The sequence below is a fragment of the Sphaerodactylus townsendi genome, linkage group LG05 (genome assembly GCF_021028975.2).
Source record: "Sphaerodactylus townsendi isolate TG3544 linkage group LG05, MPM_Stown_v2.3, whole genome shotgun sequence".
Classification (NCBI taxonomy): Eukaryota; Metazoa; Chordata; class Lepidosauria; order Squamata; family Sphaerodactylidae; genus Sphaerodactylus; species Sphaerodactylus townsendi.
Window position 1 is genome coordinate 6864670 of NC_059429.1, and position 16525 is coordinate 6881194.

General features: G+C 48.2%; 1 protein-coding gene across 2 annotated transcripts; it reads left to right on the top strand.

Annotated features, from left to right (window-relative positions):
- Window positions 1–1722: 1722 nt before the first annotated feature.
- SMIM44 (small integral membrane protein 44) lies at window positions 1723–8521 on the top strand. 2 transcript variants are annotated; one of them, XR_007244624.1, is made up of 4 exons: window positions 1723–2302; window positions 4712–5034; window positions 7148–7479; window positions 8446–8521. XR_007244624.1 is itself a non-coding variant. In XM_048497986.1 (3 exons), the coding sequence occupies exons 2-3, from the start codon at window positions 4854–4856 to the stop codon at window positions 7390–7392; spliced, it is 426 nt and encodes a 141-aa protein (XP_048353943.1). In that variant the 5' UTR covers window positions 1723–2302; window positions 4712–4853; the 3' UTR covers window positions 7393–7634. The 2 variants fall into 2 exon arrangements, 1 of the variants encoding a protein (XP_048353943.1); XM_048497986.1 differs by lacking the exon at window positions 8446–8521 and having other exon boundaries at window positions 7148–7634.
- Window positions 8522–16525: the final 8004 nt, after the last annotated feature.

Below are 16525 nucleotides of genomic sequence, written 5' to 3' on the forward strand. Positions count from 1 at the left end.
AGATCATGCCATTGGCTGGCTGCTCCGATGTCATAGGAGATGCTGTGTTTGAAAAGGCGAATGAGCCAAGAGAAAACGCAAATATAATGAGGAAAATCTACTCCACACACAGAAAATTAGCATATCAAGGGCTGTTAGCTTTCTCCCTGGTTTTCTATATGCAGAGAAAGGCGGTGGCAGAGGAGAACCAATCCACTTGACAGCTCCGCTCCTGTGGTTTAAAGGGGTGCAGCCCAGACACAGGCAGAGGTGCCTCCACGAGGACTAGACTGTTAAATGAAGGCTGTCAGGAGGCATCCCTGAAATTTATGTTTTTGGAGAAGATGCCAGCAGAAAGACGACTCTTGGCCGGGAGGAGAGCGACTGGCAGGATTTGGCCTCAAAGCCGTCAGCTGCTGGCCACAGTTGTTAGCAGATGCTTAAATATCTGATGCAGATTAACGGAGGGCAAGCCAAATAATCTGTCTCCCACGCCATCCCCCCCCCCCAAAACAAACTCTCCCTGAGTTTTCTAAAGGGCAAGTCTAAACAAAAAAGGACCTTTGGTTATGACTCAGAATAGCAGCCCTGTTGTTTCTTACGAGCTGAATGACGGACAGACCGTGGCACTTAATAGAAGTGTCAGTATGATGTAGTTTGGGCCCGGAATTCCCTTTTATCAAAAGTATGTTTCTAGACCCTAAAGCGCTCTAAAGTTAAAGGCCAGGCTTGGCTACCGTATGAATTCTCTGCCTCTCTCAATAACTGGCACAAGTTAGATAACTTATCCCAAAAAAATGCAATTATCATAATTTGCACACATTGCAGAATTCAAGTGATTTCAAAGTGACCCTGCTGAACTGAGACCCAGCCTGGTGATGTGGGTAGAGCAGGGGTCTGCAATCTGTGGCTCTCCAGATGTTCATGGACTACAATTCCCATCAGCCCCTGCCAGCATGGCCAATTGCAGACCCCTGCTGGACCCTATTGGCGTGCCTCTCCAGCTGTTGGCCCCTCCTTTACACACAGGAGGTGATTCCCCCCTCCCGGGGGAGATCGAAACAAATCGTCAGGGTGGTCTTTTTAAAGTTTCCAGTGTTAAGTAACTGGTTTTACTTTACACTGGGTATAAAGTCGCCCAGGGACTTTGGTGAAGGGTGAGATACAAATTTGCAACAATAAACAAAATACATTCTATTGTCGAAGGCTTTCACGGCCGGAGTCACTGGGGTGCTGTGTGGTTTCCGGGCTGTATGGCCGTGTCCTAGCAGCATTCTCTCCTGACGTCTAGCAGCATTCTCTCCTGACGTTGGCTGCCAGTGTTGAAAAACTCTAGAATCAAGACAGTGACTGATCAGCTCCACACAAACACAGGACAACTATAGACTATAGCACTCAAAGGGAACAAAGACCAGGATACTTCTATTCAGATCCATCCACCTATTGACCTTGCTATCTTCATTGTTACTCCCATGCTACAGACTTCTCTGTGACTCACATGCCAGGCTACTCTATTCAGAGGGCCTCACCTTTTGACCTCACAGTATATATACTCCACTTGCTTTCCATTCCTACCATCAGATCCTCTGAAGAGGCCAGCCACAGATGCAGACGAAACGTCAAGAGAGAATGCTGCTAGAACACGGCCACACAGCCCGGGAACCACACAGCGCCCCAGAATACATACTAGCTTTTCATGTTGTGTACAGACGTTGTTATTCAACACCTTGAACCTAACTTCATTGGGATATCAATGGAATAAAACAAAATAATGAATGCTGGCTCTCATACTTCCATTCGGAGAAATAAAACGTCCCCAAGATTTTGCTAGTTTCGCTGGTCAGATCTGCAGGGTCGGAATTCCGCCCTAGGAAAAAAGGCAAATATCCCAGCCCAGGGAAAGAAGCTGTACTGTTGTTTTTTTTACACAGACACCCTGTGAGCAATTGATGGACAGAAACATCAGAAAAATCCAGAGCCCAAAATAGTCCGGTGACGGTCTCCTTCTCTCCTCCTGTTCAAGATCAGCGCAAATCCCCCTCCCCTCCAGTGGATTCCACACCATCTGTGTGCCCGATTTAGAAATCAGAGTGGTTTTGTCCTTGCCAGATCAGCAAGCGAACTCCAGGACGGCTGTATCTTTGCATAGGTGCCCTGATTCCTGAGCTACGGTTTGGGCCCAGGGGAGCCCCCGGAAAGATGCCAGAGGTCCCTGTCCGATTGTGTACCTGGTCCGGCCACAGACGGCCAGTGTCTGCAATCTTGACCTGGGCATAGTCGGTTGGCACTGGCCGTCTGATTCTTCCTGCATGCAGCGTCTCAGGTAAGAGAGCAGCAGCGGCGGAGTGGTTAAGAGCAGGTGTGCTCTAATCCGGAGAAACCGGGTTTGATTCCCCGCTCTGCTGCTTGAGCGGTGGAGGCTTATCTGGGGAACTAAATTAGCTTGTGCACACCAACACATGCCAGCTGGGTGACTTTGGACGAGTCACAGCTCTTTGGAGCTTTCTCAGTCCCGCCCACCTGTTTGTTGTGGCGGTGGGGGGGGGGGGGAAGGGAAAGGAGATTGTAAGCCCCTTTAAGTCTAAATTTGTAAAGGACTCTGCTAGTCTGTTTTGCACCTTGAGCCAGGAACTATTATATGTTGATTATTGTTTCTGTGGTTTGCCATATTTCATTGTTATACTGTACACTGTGTTTATGAGAGCAGAAACAGATTTAAAAGTTTCTTCTGTTGTAACTCTGGTGAATGTTAAGGGTCACAAGGTGGGATCACACTGTCTGAGACTTGAACTTTTCCATTTCTGATACTATTCCTCTTAAAATCTACTGTAAGTTGGGTTACGTTTGCATATACAGATGATGAGGAGGAATCCATAGCAGCAGAACTGGGGCAACTTTTCCTGCCTCACCACTCTGGCCTGCCCCATCAATCAACAGGCGCTGAGAATCAGCACCTGCCCCCCACCCTTTGCAATGGAAAAAAACATGGAGGGAGAAACCTTGGTTTTTAGACAGAAAAACAGCATGTGCAGGCGCTGCGAACTGGAGGGTGGCGATTTTCTCGCACACGCAAGGATTTCAGATTTAGATTTTAGACAGAGATGGCGGAGGATGGTGATTCCCTCACACATCCAAGGCTTCTAGATGGGGGGCCCGAGGGCGCCGATTCTCAGTGCCTGCTTTGTGTTCAGAGTCATTTAAAACTAAAATAGTGAAAGTGAGTGAGGGGAACGAGAGAGATTCAGTCAAGCAGCATGCGGGAAACAGAGGTTGTCCACGCATGCGTGGAATGCATTGCGGAACAGATTGAGGTACAAATGGAGAAGCATTGGGCTCATGAAGAAACATTTGGGGCATAATGTGCCCGTACCAACACTCAAATCCCAGGAAGAACGAGGGCAGTGTCTTCTTCTTCTTCCTCTTCTTCCTCTTCTTCCTCCTCCTCCTCCTCCTCCTCTTCTTCTTCTTCTTCTTCTTCTTCTTCTTCTTCTTCTTCTTCTTCTTCTTCTTCTTCTTCTTCTTCTTCTTCTTCTATGCCTCCATCCCCCTCTGGGATAGCCAGCCTGGATTTTACAGCCCTATTGCCAGCTGTTTGTACCCAAGTTCCCAGCTTCCCAGCATTGCTAAGGAAGGGTATGTGACTCGTATACAAGGTGGCCTTCCAGTGATGACAGCAGCAGCAGCAGCAGCAGCAGTCCCAGATGCCTGAGCAAGAGTGGTGGGAGAGTTTGCTAGTGGGAGAAGGCAGGTGCACGGGTTGATGGGAGTATGCAGGTATGAGGGTGGAAAGGAAGGCATGAGGGGGGTCCTTGCGGGTGGCAGACGGTGCCCAGCTTCCCCCAAAACTAGCCCTGAAACTAGCCCTGTCATCAGTGATGACCAGAGTAGCTATGAGGAGGAAGCAATGTGTAACTCCCTGCTACAAGAAGTTACGTTGCCTGCTGGTGTAGATGGCTTCCGGGTTTTCCGGAGGCTTCTGGCTGCCCAGTCTTGTTAACAAGGGGTTAGACTCAATGAACTTTTGGTCTAATCCAGCAGTGTGCCTATTACACGTGGAAACATCTATCCACCTGGTCACCCTTCTTCCTTGAAGCTTGGAATGGCCTGCATGGCTCTCCCTCTTGTGTTGTTCTCACACCAACCCTGTGAGGTAAGAAGAAGAAGAAGAGTTTGGATTTATATCCCCCCTTTCTCTCCTGCAGGAGACTCAAAGGGGCTGACAATCTCCTTCCCCTTCCCCCCTCACAACAAACACCCTGTGAGGTGGGCGGGGCTGAGAGAGCTCCGAGAAGCTGTGACTAGCCCAAGGTCACCCAGCTGGCGTGTGTGGGAGTGTACAGGCTAATCTGAATTCCCCAGATAAGCCTCCTTAGCTCAGGCGGCAGAGCGGGGAATCAAACCCGGTTCCTCCAGATTAGATATACGAGCTCTTAACCTCCTACGCCACTGCTGCTCCCTGACATTGGGAGAGGAGGACTGTTCCAACAGGCTTCGTGGTGGGGAACTGAACCCAGCGTCCTAGTCCTGCTCTGTAACACTATACTCAGTGGCGTAGCATCAAGGGAACAGGGGGGGCGGGACGTTCCGGGGCATGGCGGGGGCTGGTGTGGCAGGGCGCAGGGCGCACGCGTGCCCCTGGCACTGCTGCCCCTTGCTATGGCCCTGACTATACCACACCAGCTTCAAAATGTCTCCCACGTGTTTAAAGAAATGAACCTGTCTTCCTTCCCAGAATCCACCCAGCCACCGAGCAGCCAGCCGCCAGGAACAAGGCAGGAGTCCCCTTTGCAGGCTTGCTGAGTCTACTTCAGGAAGTTTTTGCCTTGGATGTTGTCAAGACTGCCTCTGCGTCCTTTTCTAGCGGGAGGTGCTGAATGCAGTCGCCGGAGCAGCAGGCGGCATGGAGGCCCTTCGCAGATTACCAGCCTCCGTTCCTGGATGCCGTCCGTGTGCCGCCCTACGTTCTGTACTTGGTAATGGCAGCCATCATCGTGGTGGTGGCTGCCTATGCCATTGTGGGCCACCTCATCAATGACCTGGTACATGATTTTGCTGGTGAGTGGGTGGCCAAGCTGTAGCGGGGGGGGGGACTGCGCCTGGGGCACGCATGTGCCCTGTGCCCCTGCCACACCCACGCCCACCCCTGCCATGCCCACGCCATGCTCCGGAACGCTCCATCATGCCTCCGCACCGGCATGCCCTGCCTGGTGCGTCATGTACCCCCCTTGGCGCTACGCCACTGGTGGGTGACCAGGGGTGGAGGGTAGGGGGTCATCGAGCTGCAGTGGCGTAGTGGCTAAGAGCAGGTGCACTCTGATCTGGAGGGACCGGGTTCGATTCCCAGCTCTGCCACTTGAGTTGTGGAGGCTTATCTGGGGCATTCAGATTAGCCTGTGCACTCCCACACACGCCAGCTGGGTGACCTTGGGCTAGTCACAGCTTCTCGGAGCTCTCTCAGCCCCACCCACCTCACAGGGTGTTTGTTGTGAGGGGGGAAGGGCAAGGAGATTGTCAGCCCCTTTAAGTCTCCTGCAGTAGAGAAAGGGGGGATATAAATCCAAACTCCTCCTCCTCCTCCTCCTCCTCCTCTTTCTAGAGGATCTCAGCTTTCTGGTTTTTTTAAAAGGACGTTTCTAGTCCTCACAGTTGTCACCACCACAAGTGTACTTAGGGTAAAGCAAGTCAAGGTGTGAGCCCCGGGTGCTACTTGCCTAAGGGCAGCCAGGTCACCGATTTGGATTTGGGTTTTTAATTTGTATACCACCCTCCCCCGAAGAGCTCAGGGCAGTGAACAACATCATAATGCAGAACAACAAAAGCAATACAATAAAGCTATACAACACAATACAGCAATGCAATAAAGCTGATCGTAACATCAACAATAAACAGCCTATCAAAGCCTTGATAATATTCCAATATCAGATTAACAAGCATTCAATGGTCCCATTTAAATTAACAAAACGAAAACATAATTAACATAATAACATTCCACAGCATCATTAGCAAACATAATAACATTTCATAATGTGGCAATATCATAACATCACAAACATCACAGCATCATAACATCCATAATAGTAACATCATTGTGTAACCTCAGCTTGTGGGTTCTGTGGGGCAGAACTTGGAATGAGTTTGCAACAACAAATTAAAAAAATGGTTTACTTTCTTAACATATAACACCTAACGTCAACATTTAACATCACGCTTCAAGGTCCTGTTCAGGTTGCATTTTCAAGTCCTTATATTTACAGTCTACTGATAACTGCCAAGTCCAGTTCTTCTTTGCAAGGGGGTTGGCTCCTGAAGACTCCAAGGGCTTGATGAACAGGATTCAACATGATGAAGGTTTCCAGGAGAACTCTCACCTATTACAAACACAAAAAACCCTGAAACAATAAACTCCAACATTTACAACATAGCAAAATTAAACTACCTTCCTATTAGTTCCCAACAACATTGCAGTTACCTTAACAAGATGTTAAGGGCTTATACCAATCAAGGTCCGAGTCTGGTAGCCTTGTCTCCTCCAAACTACATGAGCTCTGCAGCCTCTTGTTGCTTTGAGTCTCCACCCCTTACTGGGTCAACCCATTCTGAGCATGGGGGTTACAATTACATAACATATCCATCAAGTAACGTCAAAGCACAAAGTTGCTACTGCTCAGAGGGCTGTTCTACCCACCATTAAGAAGCAATGGGTAGACCTGGCTGTCTACCAACTCCAAGTAGACCAGCCCACCAGAAAGCTGGTTACCCATAGTCGAACGTCATGGGTAGACCCGACCTCCGCAAAGGCTAGCACTACCAATACTTCTTAATGATGGGTAGACCAGTCTGCCAGAGTTGTTACATGAGAGCGAAAGTAATGGTAGACCTGGCACCCTGTCCTCTCCAGGCGAGGGGGTACTGAGCCTGGGGCACATGTGCGCCCTGCGTCCCTGGGACCCCCCGCCCGCTCCCGCCACACTCCAAAATGCCCCACCACGCCCCCGCACCGGCGCGCACCTGGTGCATCACCCCCCGCTCCCTTGGTGCTACGCCACTGGCGCCCCCTCGAAATCTCCAGAAGTTTCCAAACCTGAAGCTGCCCCCTCCCCCAACCCTAGTTAGTGCCATGCTCAGACTTGACTGATTCATCCATTTTGACTTTTGTGTTTCTCCAAAGACTGGGCTTTTGGCCTGAAAGTCGAGAAGAAGAACACTCTAGACCAGGACTTTACAGAACGTGGCCTTCAGACCATAGAGATTGTCCTCGAGAGACAGGAAAGCAAATTCTCTCCAGCAGTGGAATGTCAGGACTGGCCCATCTCCCGGCTCTTGCCTGGGATGGAAGTGAGCACAGCGCCATCCTTGGCCACTCAGCACCCTTTTGTCTCCATCCTGGGCTATGTTGGTGAGAGATCTGGCTAAAGGGATCCTGGGAATTTGGCGTGCGGGGGAGAAGGCGCAGCTGCAGACCTGGCAGATGCATCATCGTTGGACTGCTATGTTTCCTAGGTCAGATCCACTATGGCAGCATTCCTGTAAATTGACCCAGGATGAGAGCTTATGTTTAATTGCAAATATCTGGCACAGGGATGCCTGTAACTTTAATGGAGCAACTAGTCTCGTGGACTAACGTGAGCCTGCGAAAAAATGTTGAAATTGCTGTCCTGAAGAAGAAGAAGAAGAAGAAGAAGAAGAAGAAGAAGAAGAAGAAGAGGAGGAGGAGGAGGAGGAGGAGGAGGAGAAGGAGGAGGAGAAGGAGAAGGAGGAGGAGGAGGAGGAGGAGGAGGAGTTTGGATTTATATCCCCCTTTCTCTCCTGCAGGAGACTCAAAGGGGCTTACAACCTCCTTGCCCTTCCCCCCTCACAACAAACACCCTGTGAGGTTGGTGGGGCTGAGAGAGCTCAGAAGAACTGTGACTAGCCCAAGGTCACCCAGCTGGCGTGTGTGGGAGTGCACAGGCTAATCTGAATTCCCCAGATAAGCCTCCACAGCTCAGGCGGCAGAGCTGGGAATCAAACCCGGTTCCTCCAGATTAGATACACGAGCTCTTAACCTCCTACGTCACTGCTAAAGGGTATATTAGGATTTACACTGCTTTTCAGCAGTAGATATTTGTTTAAGGAGCAGCAGTGGCTTAGTGGTTAAGAGCAGGTGCACTCTAATCTGGAGAATAGGGTTTGATTCCCCGCTCTGCCACTTGAGCTGTGGAGGCTTATCTGGGGAATTCAGATTAGCCTGTGCACTCCAACACATGCCACTTGGGTGACCTTGGGCTAGTCACAGTTCTATGGAGCTCTCTCAGCCCCACCTACCTCTCAGGGTGTTTGTTGTGGGGGGTGGGAAGGGAAACGAGTTTGTAAGCCTCTTTGAGTCTCCTTACAGGAGAGAAAGGGGGGATATAAATCTTCTTCTTCTTCTTCTTCTTCTTCTTCTTCTTCTTCTTCTTCTTCTTCTTCTTCTTCTTCTGTTTGTAGATATGGATTATTTTCTTACAAAAATTGGAATTATACTGATAAGGGACAATTTGTGCTCTTTGAGCTAAAAGAGCTTGTAAGTGTTTGAATATATTTTGGGTGCTACTTAGTGGTGGGATCCAAAAATTTTAGTAACAGGTTCCCATCGTGGTGGGATTCAAACTGTGGCATAGCGCCAATGGGGCTGGGCGGGGCACAATGGGGGCGTGGTCGGGCATTCCGAGGGCAGGGCATTCCTGGGTGAGGCTGTGGCAAGGACGCAGCCGCTGCGCCGGTCCTTGGGCGGGAAACAAATGCATGCCGGCGCAGGCAGCCACGCACAGCGGTGCACCTCCTGCTAGACTGCTTCAAGTTCTGCGCGCTACTGCTGAGAGGAGGGGCGTAACTAAGGCAAAAATCACGTGGCAAAATCACCAATTAGTAACCCCCTCTCGGCACACACAAATAATTAGTAACCTACTCTCGGGAACCTGTGACAACCTGCTGGATCCCACCTCTTGTGCTACTTGGGGGAATATTCATTATGTATCAGAGTAGTTATGGAGTTACATTGTTTTACATATAATTCATTGTATAACTCCACATGAGGGTTTCCCAGTCCAAAGTTGGCAACTTCATTGTGCACAGTGTTCTGCGGACACCAAAGAAGTGAAAAGTTTCACCGCTTAGTTAAAGCTAGATTAAATTGCAGACATTCAAGAGCAAAGGTGTTCAAAATTCCTGAGATCTTAGCAGATGTTCCAGGCACCAGGCCTAGAATATTAGATTGGGAATGGGAGGTCAATGGCTGAATTTTCACCTCTCTGGGGTGAAACCAAGGATGGCAGCAGTGGCGTAGGAGGTTAAGAGCTGGTGTATCTAATCTGGAGGAACCGGGTTTGATTCCCAGCTCTGCCGCCTGAGCTGTGGAGGCTTATCTGGGGAATTCAGATTAGCCTGTACACTCCCACATGCCAGCTGGGTGACCTTGGGCTAGTCACAGCTTCTCGGAGCTCTCTCAGCCCCGCGCACCTCACAGGGTGTTTGTTGTGAGGGGGGAAGGGCAAGGAGATTGTAAGCCCCTTTGAGTCTCCTACAGGAGAGAAAGGGGGGATATAAATCCAAACTCCTCCTCCTCCGCCTCCTCCTCATAAGAACATAAGAACAAGCCAGCTGGATCAGACCAAAGTCCATCTAGTCCAGCTCTCTGCTACTCGCAGTGGCCCACCAGGTGCCTTTGGGAGCTCACATGCAGGATGTGAAAGCAATGGCCTTCTGCTCCTGAGCACCTGGTCTGCTAAGGCTTTTGCAATCTGAGATCAAGGAGGATCAAGATTGGTAGCCATAGATTGACTTCTCCTCCATAAATCCGTCCAAGCCCTTTTTAAAGCTATCCAGGTTAGTGGCCATCACCACCTCCTGTGGCAGCATATTCCAAACACCAATCACACGTTGCGTGAAGAAGTGTTTCCTTTTATTAGTCCTAATTCTTCCCCCCAGCATTTTCAATGAATGCCCCCTGGTTCTAGTTGATTTCTTTATTATGAAACAGCGCCAGGAATAAGCATTTGGGCTTCTAGTGCCAGAACTAGGCGTAGCCAGCATTGCAGCCACCATTATACCCCATGTCATCCCCCACGTCATGTGGGGGGAGGGCGGGGGGGGGTTTAATGGGGATGCTGGGAAGAGTTCCTCTAGGGCAGTGATGGCGAACCTTTTTGAGACCAAGTGCCCAAACAGCAACCCAAAACCCACTTATTTATCGCAAAAGTGCCAACACGGCAATTTAACCTGAATGCTGAGGTTTCAGTTAAGAAAAAATGGTTGGCTCTGAGGCGTGTATTACTCGGGAGTAAGCTTGGTGGTAGTTGTTGGCTTTTCTTGAAGCAACCGTGCAACTCTTCGAACGGGTGAATCACGACCCTAGGAGGATTTACTCAGAAGCAGGCCACATTACCAGCAACCGAGCTTACTCCCAGGTAAAGGATCACACTTTAGTTCTTTGCATGAAAATCAGTGGGGTTTAACAGCGCTTAACAGGGTTACCTACACTGCTTCCCCAAAACTAGATCTTAGGTTTAATGCTAATAATCGAGCCCAGCGGCCCAGGCCAGCCTAGATGTGGGGGGCGGGGGGATTTCTCCCCCACATGATGAACTCTGTTTGTGCGTGCCCACAGAGAGGGCTCTGAGTGCCACCTCTGACACCCGGGCCATAGGTTCGCCATCACTGCTCTAGGGGTTGGGCATGGGGGACCTGGCTCCCAGGGCATTTTGTAAAGACATGCCACTGAAGCCTGGGTCTTTTCCACTGTGATTCCCTTCCTGTGGAATGGACTCCCTGAAGAGGCGAGGGGCCTGCCTGTGGGTCAGGATATTTGAGGGGGTTTGAATGGAAAGCCTCTTTTAAGGTGCAAGATTTGGGGTTTGCTGGTTTACGTTTGGTTTCAACTGAAAATGCTTCCAAATTATAATTGTAAGGGGCCTTGAACCCCAGTTTTGATAAATGAATACCCAAAAATGACAAAAGAAGCAAGCCAGTTTCCAAGGGGTGGGGGTGGGGGTGGCACCCCTCTAGTGCAGGGGCGTAACGAGGCAGCCCTGGGCAAACTGTAGCCCTGGGCAAAACCTGAGTTGGATGCCCCCCCCCCATGGGCGGCCACTCCACCACGACCAAATTTTTTTTGCACCAGGACATTGGTGCCTGCAGGGAGTGCATTTCTAGACACATCAGCACCAAAATTTCAGCATATCATCAGGAGACTGTTCTTATGCTACTCCCCATGTTTGGTGAGGTTTGGTTCAAGGAGTCCAAAGTTATGGATTCCCAAAGGGGGTGCCCCATCCCCCATTGTTTCCAATGGGAGCTAATAGGAGATGGGGGCTACAGTTTTGAGGGTCCATAACTTTGGCCCCCCTGAACCAAACTGCACCAACCTTGGGGGGTCCCATCAGGACAGTTTTCAGATGATACCCTGAAATTTTGGTGCCGATACATCCAAAAATGCACCCCCCGCAGGAACATCCTGGAAATTTGCCCAAGAATCTTTGTTCTGCATTGAGTTTTCTGCATTGCTGTCAATGGGGGTTGCAGGCTTGGGGGGGGGCACATTTCTGAAGGCACAGTCTCAAAACATTCAGGGTCTCATAAGGAGACTGCCCTAATGATACCCCCCAAGTTTGGTGCAGTTTGGTTCAGGGGGACCAAAGTTATGGACCCTCAAAACTGTAGCCCCCATCTCCTACTAGCTCCCATTGGAAACAATGGGGGATAGGGGCACCCCCTTTGGGAGTCCATACCTTTGGACTCCCTGAACCAAACCTCACCAAACTTGGGAGGTAGCATAAGGACAGTCTCCTAATGATACGCTGAGATTTTGGTGCTGCTAGCCTAAAACTGCGCCCCCTGCAGGCCAAAAATGGAAAACCACTAAAATACCCAAAAACGAACCCAGCATTTTGATGCCCCCCACAAGGTGATGCCCTGGGCAGCTGCCCACCTTGCCCAATGGGCATTACGCCAGTGCATGGGGGGGATTGTTAATGGTGAAATAATTTGGTGGCATGCAAGGGCGGGGAGGGAGGGGGAGGGGCCCAGCATCTGGACATGACCCACCCACCCTAGTGTAGAGAGGGGGAGGGGTGGCATGCAAGGGAACGGAAGGGAGAGGGAGGGGTGGCATGCAAGGGAGGGTGGCCCTTGTTCTTATCAGCGTGCCAGTAGTTCTTTCCTTCCACCGGCGGCCTTCACTGGAAACTTCCCCGTTTCCCCCTTGGACATCAGGAATGATCAATATCTGGCAGAGATGAACAAATAGTCAATCTGTAATGATTTCCTTTTTGTTTAACAATTCATTAATATTTTTTTCTGCCGCATCAGTACTCTGTTTTTTGCTGTTGATTTTGTACACTGATTTTCACTTACTGGTGGGGGGTACACCATCGTTCCTTGTATTTTTACATCTCCAATTCCACTGGTATTTTATACTTGATTTATATCCCACCTTTCTCCCCAATGGGGAGGAGTGAGAAAACCTGATGAAAGTGAAACACATACTACGAAGGTAAAGGAAAAGTCATGCTTTCAGAGATTTCGGAAACTGCTGAGATTCTCTGATCTGAAGCGCGGTGAGTTTGGGAGAGGGTAAAACGCTCAATGCAAAGGAGACCATAACTGCATAAATGGGTCTTCCGGATACAAATCCAAGCCCCTTCACCACTAATACCCCATTGATATCTCTGAGTACAAATACAGTGGGACCATCTGACCGTTTTATGGCAGGGATCAAAGCAGGGAAAACAGGGACAGGCATGAAAATAAATAATTTTAGGCTCCATGTGCAAAGGAACTTAGGGTCAAAACAGCAGAAAGTACCGTTTTCAAATCATGCACAATCTGTTCTTTTCTTTCCAGAACTAGCCCAAATGCTTATGACAACGTAGCCATGCAAATGGAAGAAGAGAGTTCCACAACTGCTGAACCAATGGTGCAAGATGATAAACAGACTCAAATGTGAAGGGCATCTGGGGTGGACAATGAGAAATAGGGAGGCATCAGTGGTTCAGCGGCACCACATTAGTGTGGTATCCCCCTCTTTGGCCAATCCTGTTCAACCCACTTCTTACCATTTAGAGCAGGAGTGTCCAACTCTGGCTTTCAGATGTTCATGGACGATGATTCCCATCAGCCTCTGCCAGAATGGCCAATTGGCAAGGGCTGATGGGAATCGTAGTCCATTGACATATGGAGGGCCAGAGCTGGACACCCCTGATTTAAGGTTTCCTGGCTTGGTTCCATCCTCTTTCCCCATGTAATTTCAGAGCCAGATTGATCTAGAACAGGGGTGACCAACCAATTGGCCATGCTGGCAGGGGCTAATGGGAATTGTAGTCCATGAACATCTGGAGCACCATAGGTTGGCCACCCCTGGTCTAGAAAGTCTTCTTGTTCTGCCAGTAGGGGGCAGAAGGGAGAATTTCAGAAGAAGCATTTTCTCCTCTCTCTCTCTGAATTGAAAAGTTGATATTTTCTAGTAACACAAGCGAGTTCACACCCTAAAGATCTGAATGGTGCTATATATTTTGAAGTATCTAATATTTTTTACATTTAAACAGGACCCACAGGATAATAGTATAATAACATGAAAACATGTGCTAGACTTGGAAATTGTTTTTATATATATATGTATTTTCCTATTGCATCATAGGAATAACAACATAAACAGAAATTTCTTCGTACCAAAGTTGTACAAACCTATTGCTTCTTAGAAGAATTATATACAGGAAAATCATTTCATAATTAACAACAAATGTCAGATAACAAACAATATTTTAGTCACAATACAGCAATTTCAAGGTCTCATTCAAAGTTTTTTTACTGTGGTGTAACACACAGCTAAATTCCCATTCATAATACTTTTGTCCAAGTCAAAATAGGCACTTCATTCATAATAGGTAACAACTCTTTGTAGACTCAGTCCATTAAGGAAATTGGCTCTCCAGCTGATGCTGTCCAAGTCACTCATAGAAAGTCAATTCAAGGACAACCTTGTAAGGTAGGACATATATTGCAAGCAAGCATCAAACAGAACGCATCGCGCTTGATATTGCATTTTCGGCTTAAAAAAGCCTTCTTCAATCAAATTGTTGTATACTTATTCTAGCCGTCTTAGGGATTCGTTCTACCATAATTAGAACATATTTTTAAAGAATACATGTATACCATACTATAATTCATAAACACAAAATTAAAAATTTAAGATACTACACTTACTGTCTCTTCTTAGTAGTATGTATAAGAGCTCTTAACATTCCATGGCTTCTACCAATTTTGTTACTGTAAGACTGTTCTACCTACAGTTTTATCAGCAATGTAAACTAAATTGATTGCAGCTGCAACCATGATTTCTTTGCCTTTATTTACCGTGAATGGGTTGTATGTGGAATGTGGATGTATATTATATTATACTGGGAAATTCTGAATCTGATTATCAATTTTATGGTTTTATGAATTTTGTTATTAATGTGCTGTGAGCTGCCCTGAGCCCATTTGGGGAAGGGCAGTCTAAAAATCAAATTATAAATAAAATACATCTTGATTATGGAAAAAAATTTATTCAGTCTACTGATTTTTGAAGGAGAGGGGAACCAGATTATTGAAGCTTGTCTGTTGGAAATTGAGGAACATGCTGTTAAATTAAAAAACGAGCCACATGAATTCGTTCTGTTTTTCATGTCTCCGTACCCTTGTTTGTTAAAAAGGTAACTGTCAGGACTACAACTCCCAGCATGCACCAGTTCCCACCCCTTTCCCTGTCAGAGCGGGAAAACGAACAAGGAAGCTACGCCCTACCGAAGCTTCACAACCAATAAGAGATCAGAGACTGGGCGGGAGGAGAGATTGGCCTTTGTTGTTCTTTTGGAATAAAATAAATACTGGAACTGAGGACAAGAATCCTCAGTTTCAGCACCTTATAGTTAGGGCAACATAAAGCAATAAAGTCTTCCTTTTAAAGTTAGCTTTGTTTGAGTGTGTTCAGCCTTACAGTAACACTGGAAGTTAGACAACAAGAATCTAATCTATAATGAAGTCTTTCTAGGTTAAAACTGGCCCCCCAGCTAGCAGCTGGCAGCCCCTTCTGCCCTCCCCTCTGGGAAGAGGTGTAGCTAGGGAAAATGGAGCCTGGTGCAAAACCTGAGTTTTGCGGGGGGGGGGGGGGGCATGGGCGGCCACTGTGATGCTGGAATCCACCCCAAACCGCATCACTTTCAATGGTGTTTAAACTAGAGAGCCCAAATTCTCCTTTTAAATCTTCCTTAAAGGGAGAATCTGGGGTCCCCAGTTAAAACAACATTGAAAGTGATGCTGTTTTGAGGTGGATTATGGCCCCTTCTGCACATGCAGAATAATGCACTTTCAATCCACTTTCAATGCACTTTGCAACTGCGCAGAACAGCAAAATCCACTTGCAAACAGTTGTGACAGTGGATTGAAAGTGCATTATTCTGCATGTGTGGAAAGAGCCTATCCCCCATCACTTTCAATGTTTAAACTGGGGACCTCAGATTCTCCCTTTAAATCCATGCCGGAGGGGGTTTAAAAGGAGAATCTGGGGAAATTTGGGATGTGCCTGCAGTCAGGGGTGCAATTGTTAAGCCACCAGCACTAAATTTCCAGAGTATCTTTAGGAGATTCTCCTAATGATCCCACCCAGGTTTGGTGAAGTTTGGTTCAGGGGGTTCAAAGTTATGGACCCTCAAAGGTGTAGTCCCCCCTTCTATTAGCTACTATGGGAAGCAATGGGGGATGGGGCACCTCCTTTGGGAGTCCATAGTTTTGGACCCCATGGACCAAACTTCACAAAACTTGGGTGGTATCAGTAAGAGACTCTCACGATGATACCTTCTAGGTTTGGTGAAGTTTGGTTCAGAGGGTCCAAACTTATGGACTCCCAAATGTGTAGCTCCCATCTTCTATTAACTCCCATTGGAAACAATGGGCGATGGGGCACCCCTTTGGGGAGTCTATAGCTTTGGATCCCCTGGACCAAACTTCACAAAACCTGGTTGGTATCAGTAAGAGACTCTTCTGATGATACCTTCTAGGTTTTGTGAAGTTTGGTTCAGGGGGTCCAAAGTTATGGACTCCCAAATGTGTAGCCCCCATCTTCTATTAGCTCCCATTGGAAACAATGGGGGATGGGGTTCCCCCTTTGGGAGTCCATAACTTTGGACCCCCTGAACCAAATCTCACCGAACCTGGGTGGTATCAGCAGGAGAGTCTCCCAAAGCATCCCTGAAATTTTGGTGCTGCTATCATACCCTGCACCCCCTGCAGGCCAAAAACCAAAAAACACTAAAAAATACAAAAACCCCACAAACGGGGGGGCGAAGCCTCGGACATGCAATGGGGGGGTTGAACCTGAGGAAACCCCCACCCTTTATGTACGTCCTTGAGCAGTGCCTTCTTCTAAATTAGGGGTCTGCAACCTGTGGCTCTCCAGATGTTCATGGACTACAATTCCCATCAGCCCCTGCCAGCATGGCCAACTGGCCATGCTGGCAGGGGATGATGGGAATTGTAGTCCATGAACATCTGGAGA

Excerpts from the sequence above, each read along its gene's own strand:
- SMIM44 (XM_048497986.1), top strand. The coding sequence starts at position 4,854 with ATGCAGTCGCCGGAGCAGCAGGCGGCATGGAGGCCCTTCGCAGATTAC. Across the intron at positions 5,035-7,147 it reads CCTGGTACATGATTTTGCTG|ACTGGGCTTTTGGCCTGAAA; the intron begins GTGAGTGGGTGG and ends GTTTCTCCAAAG.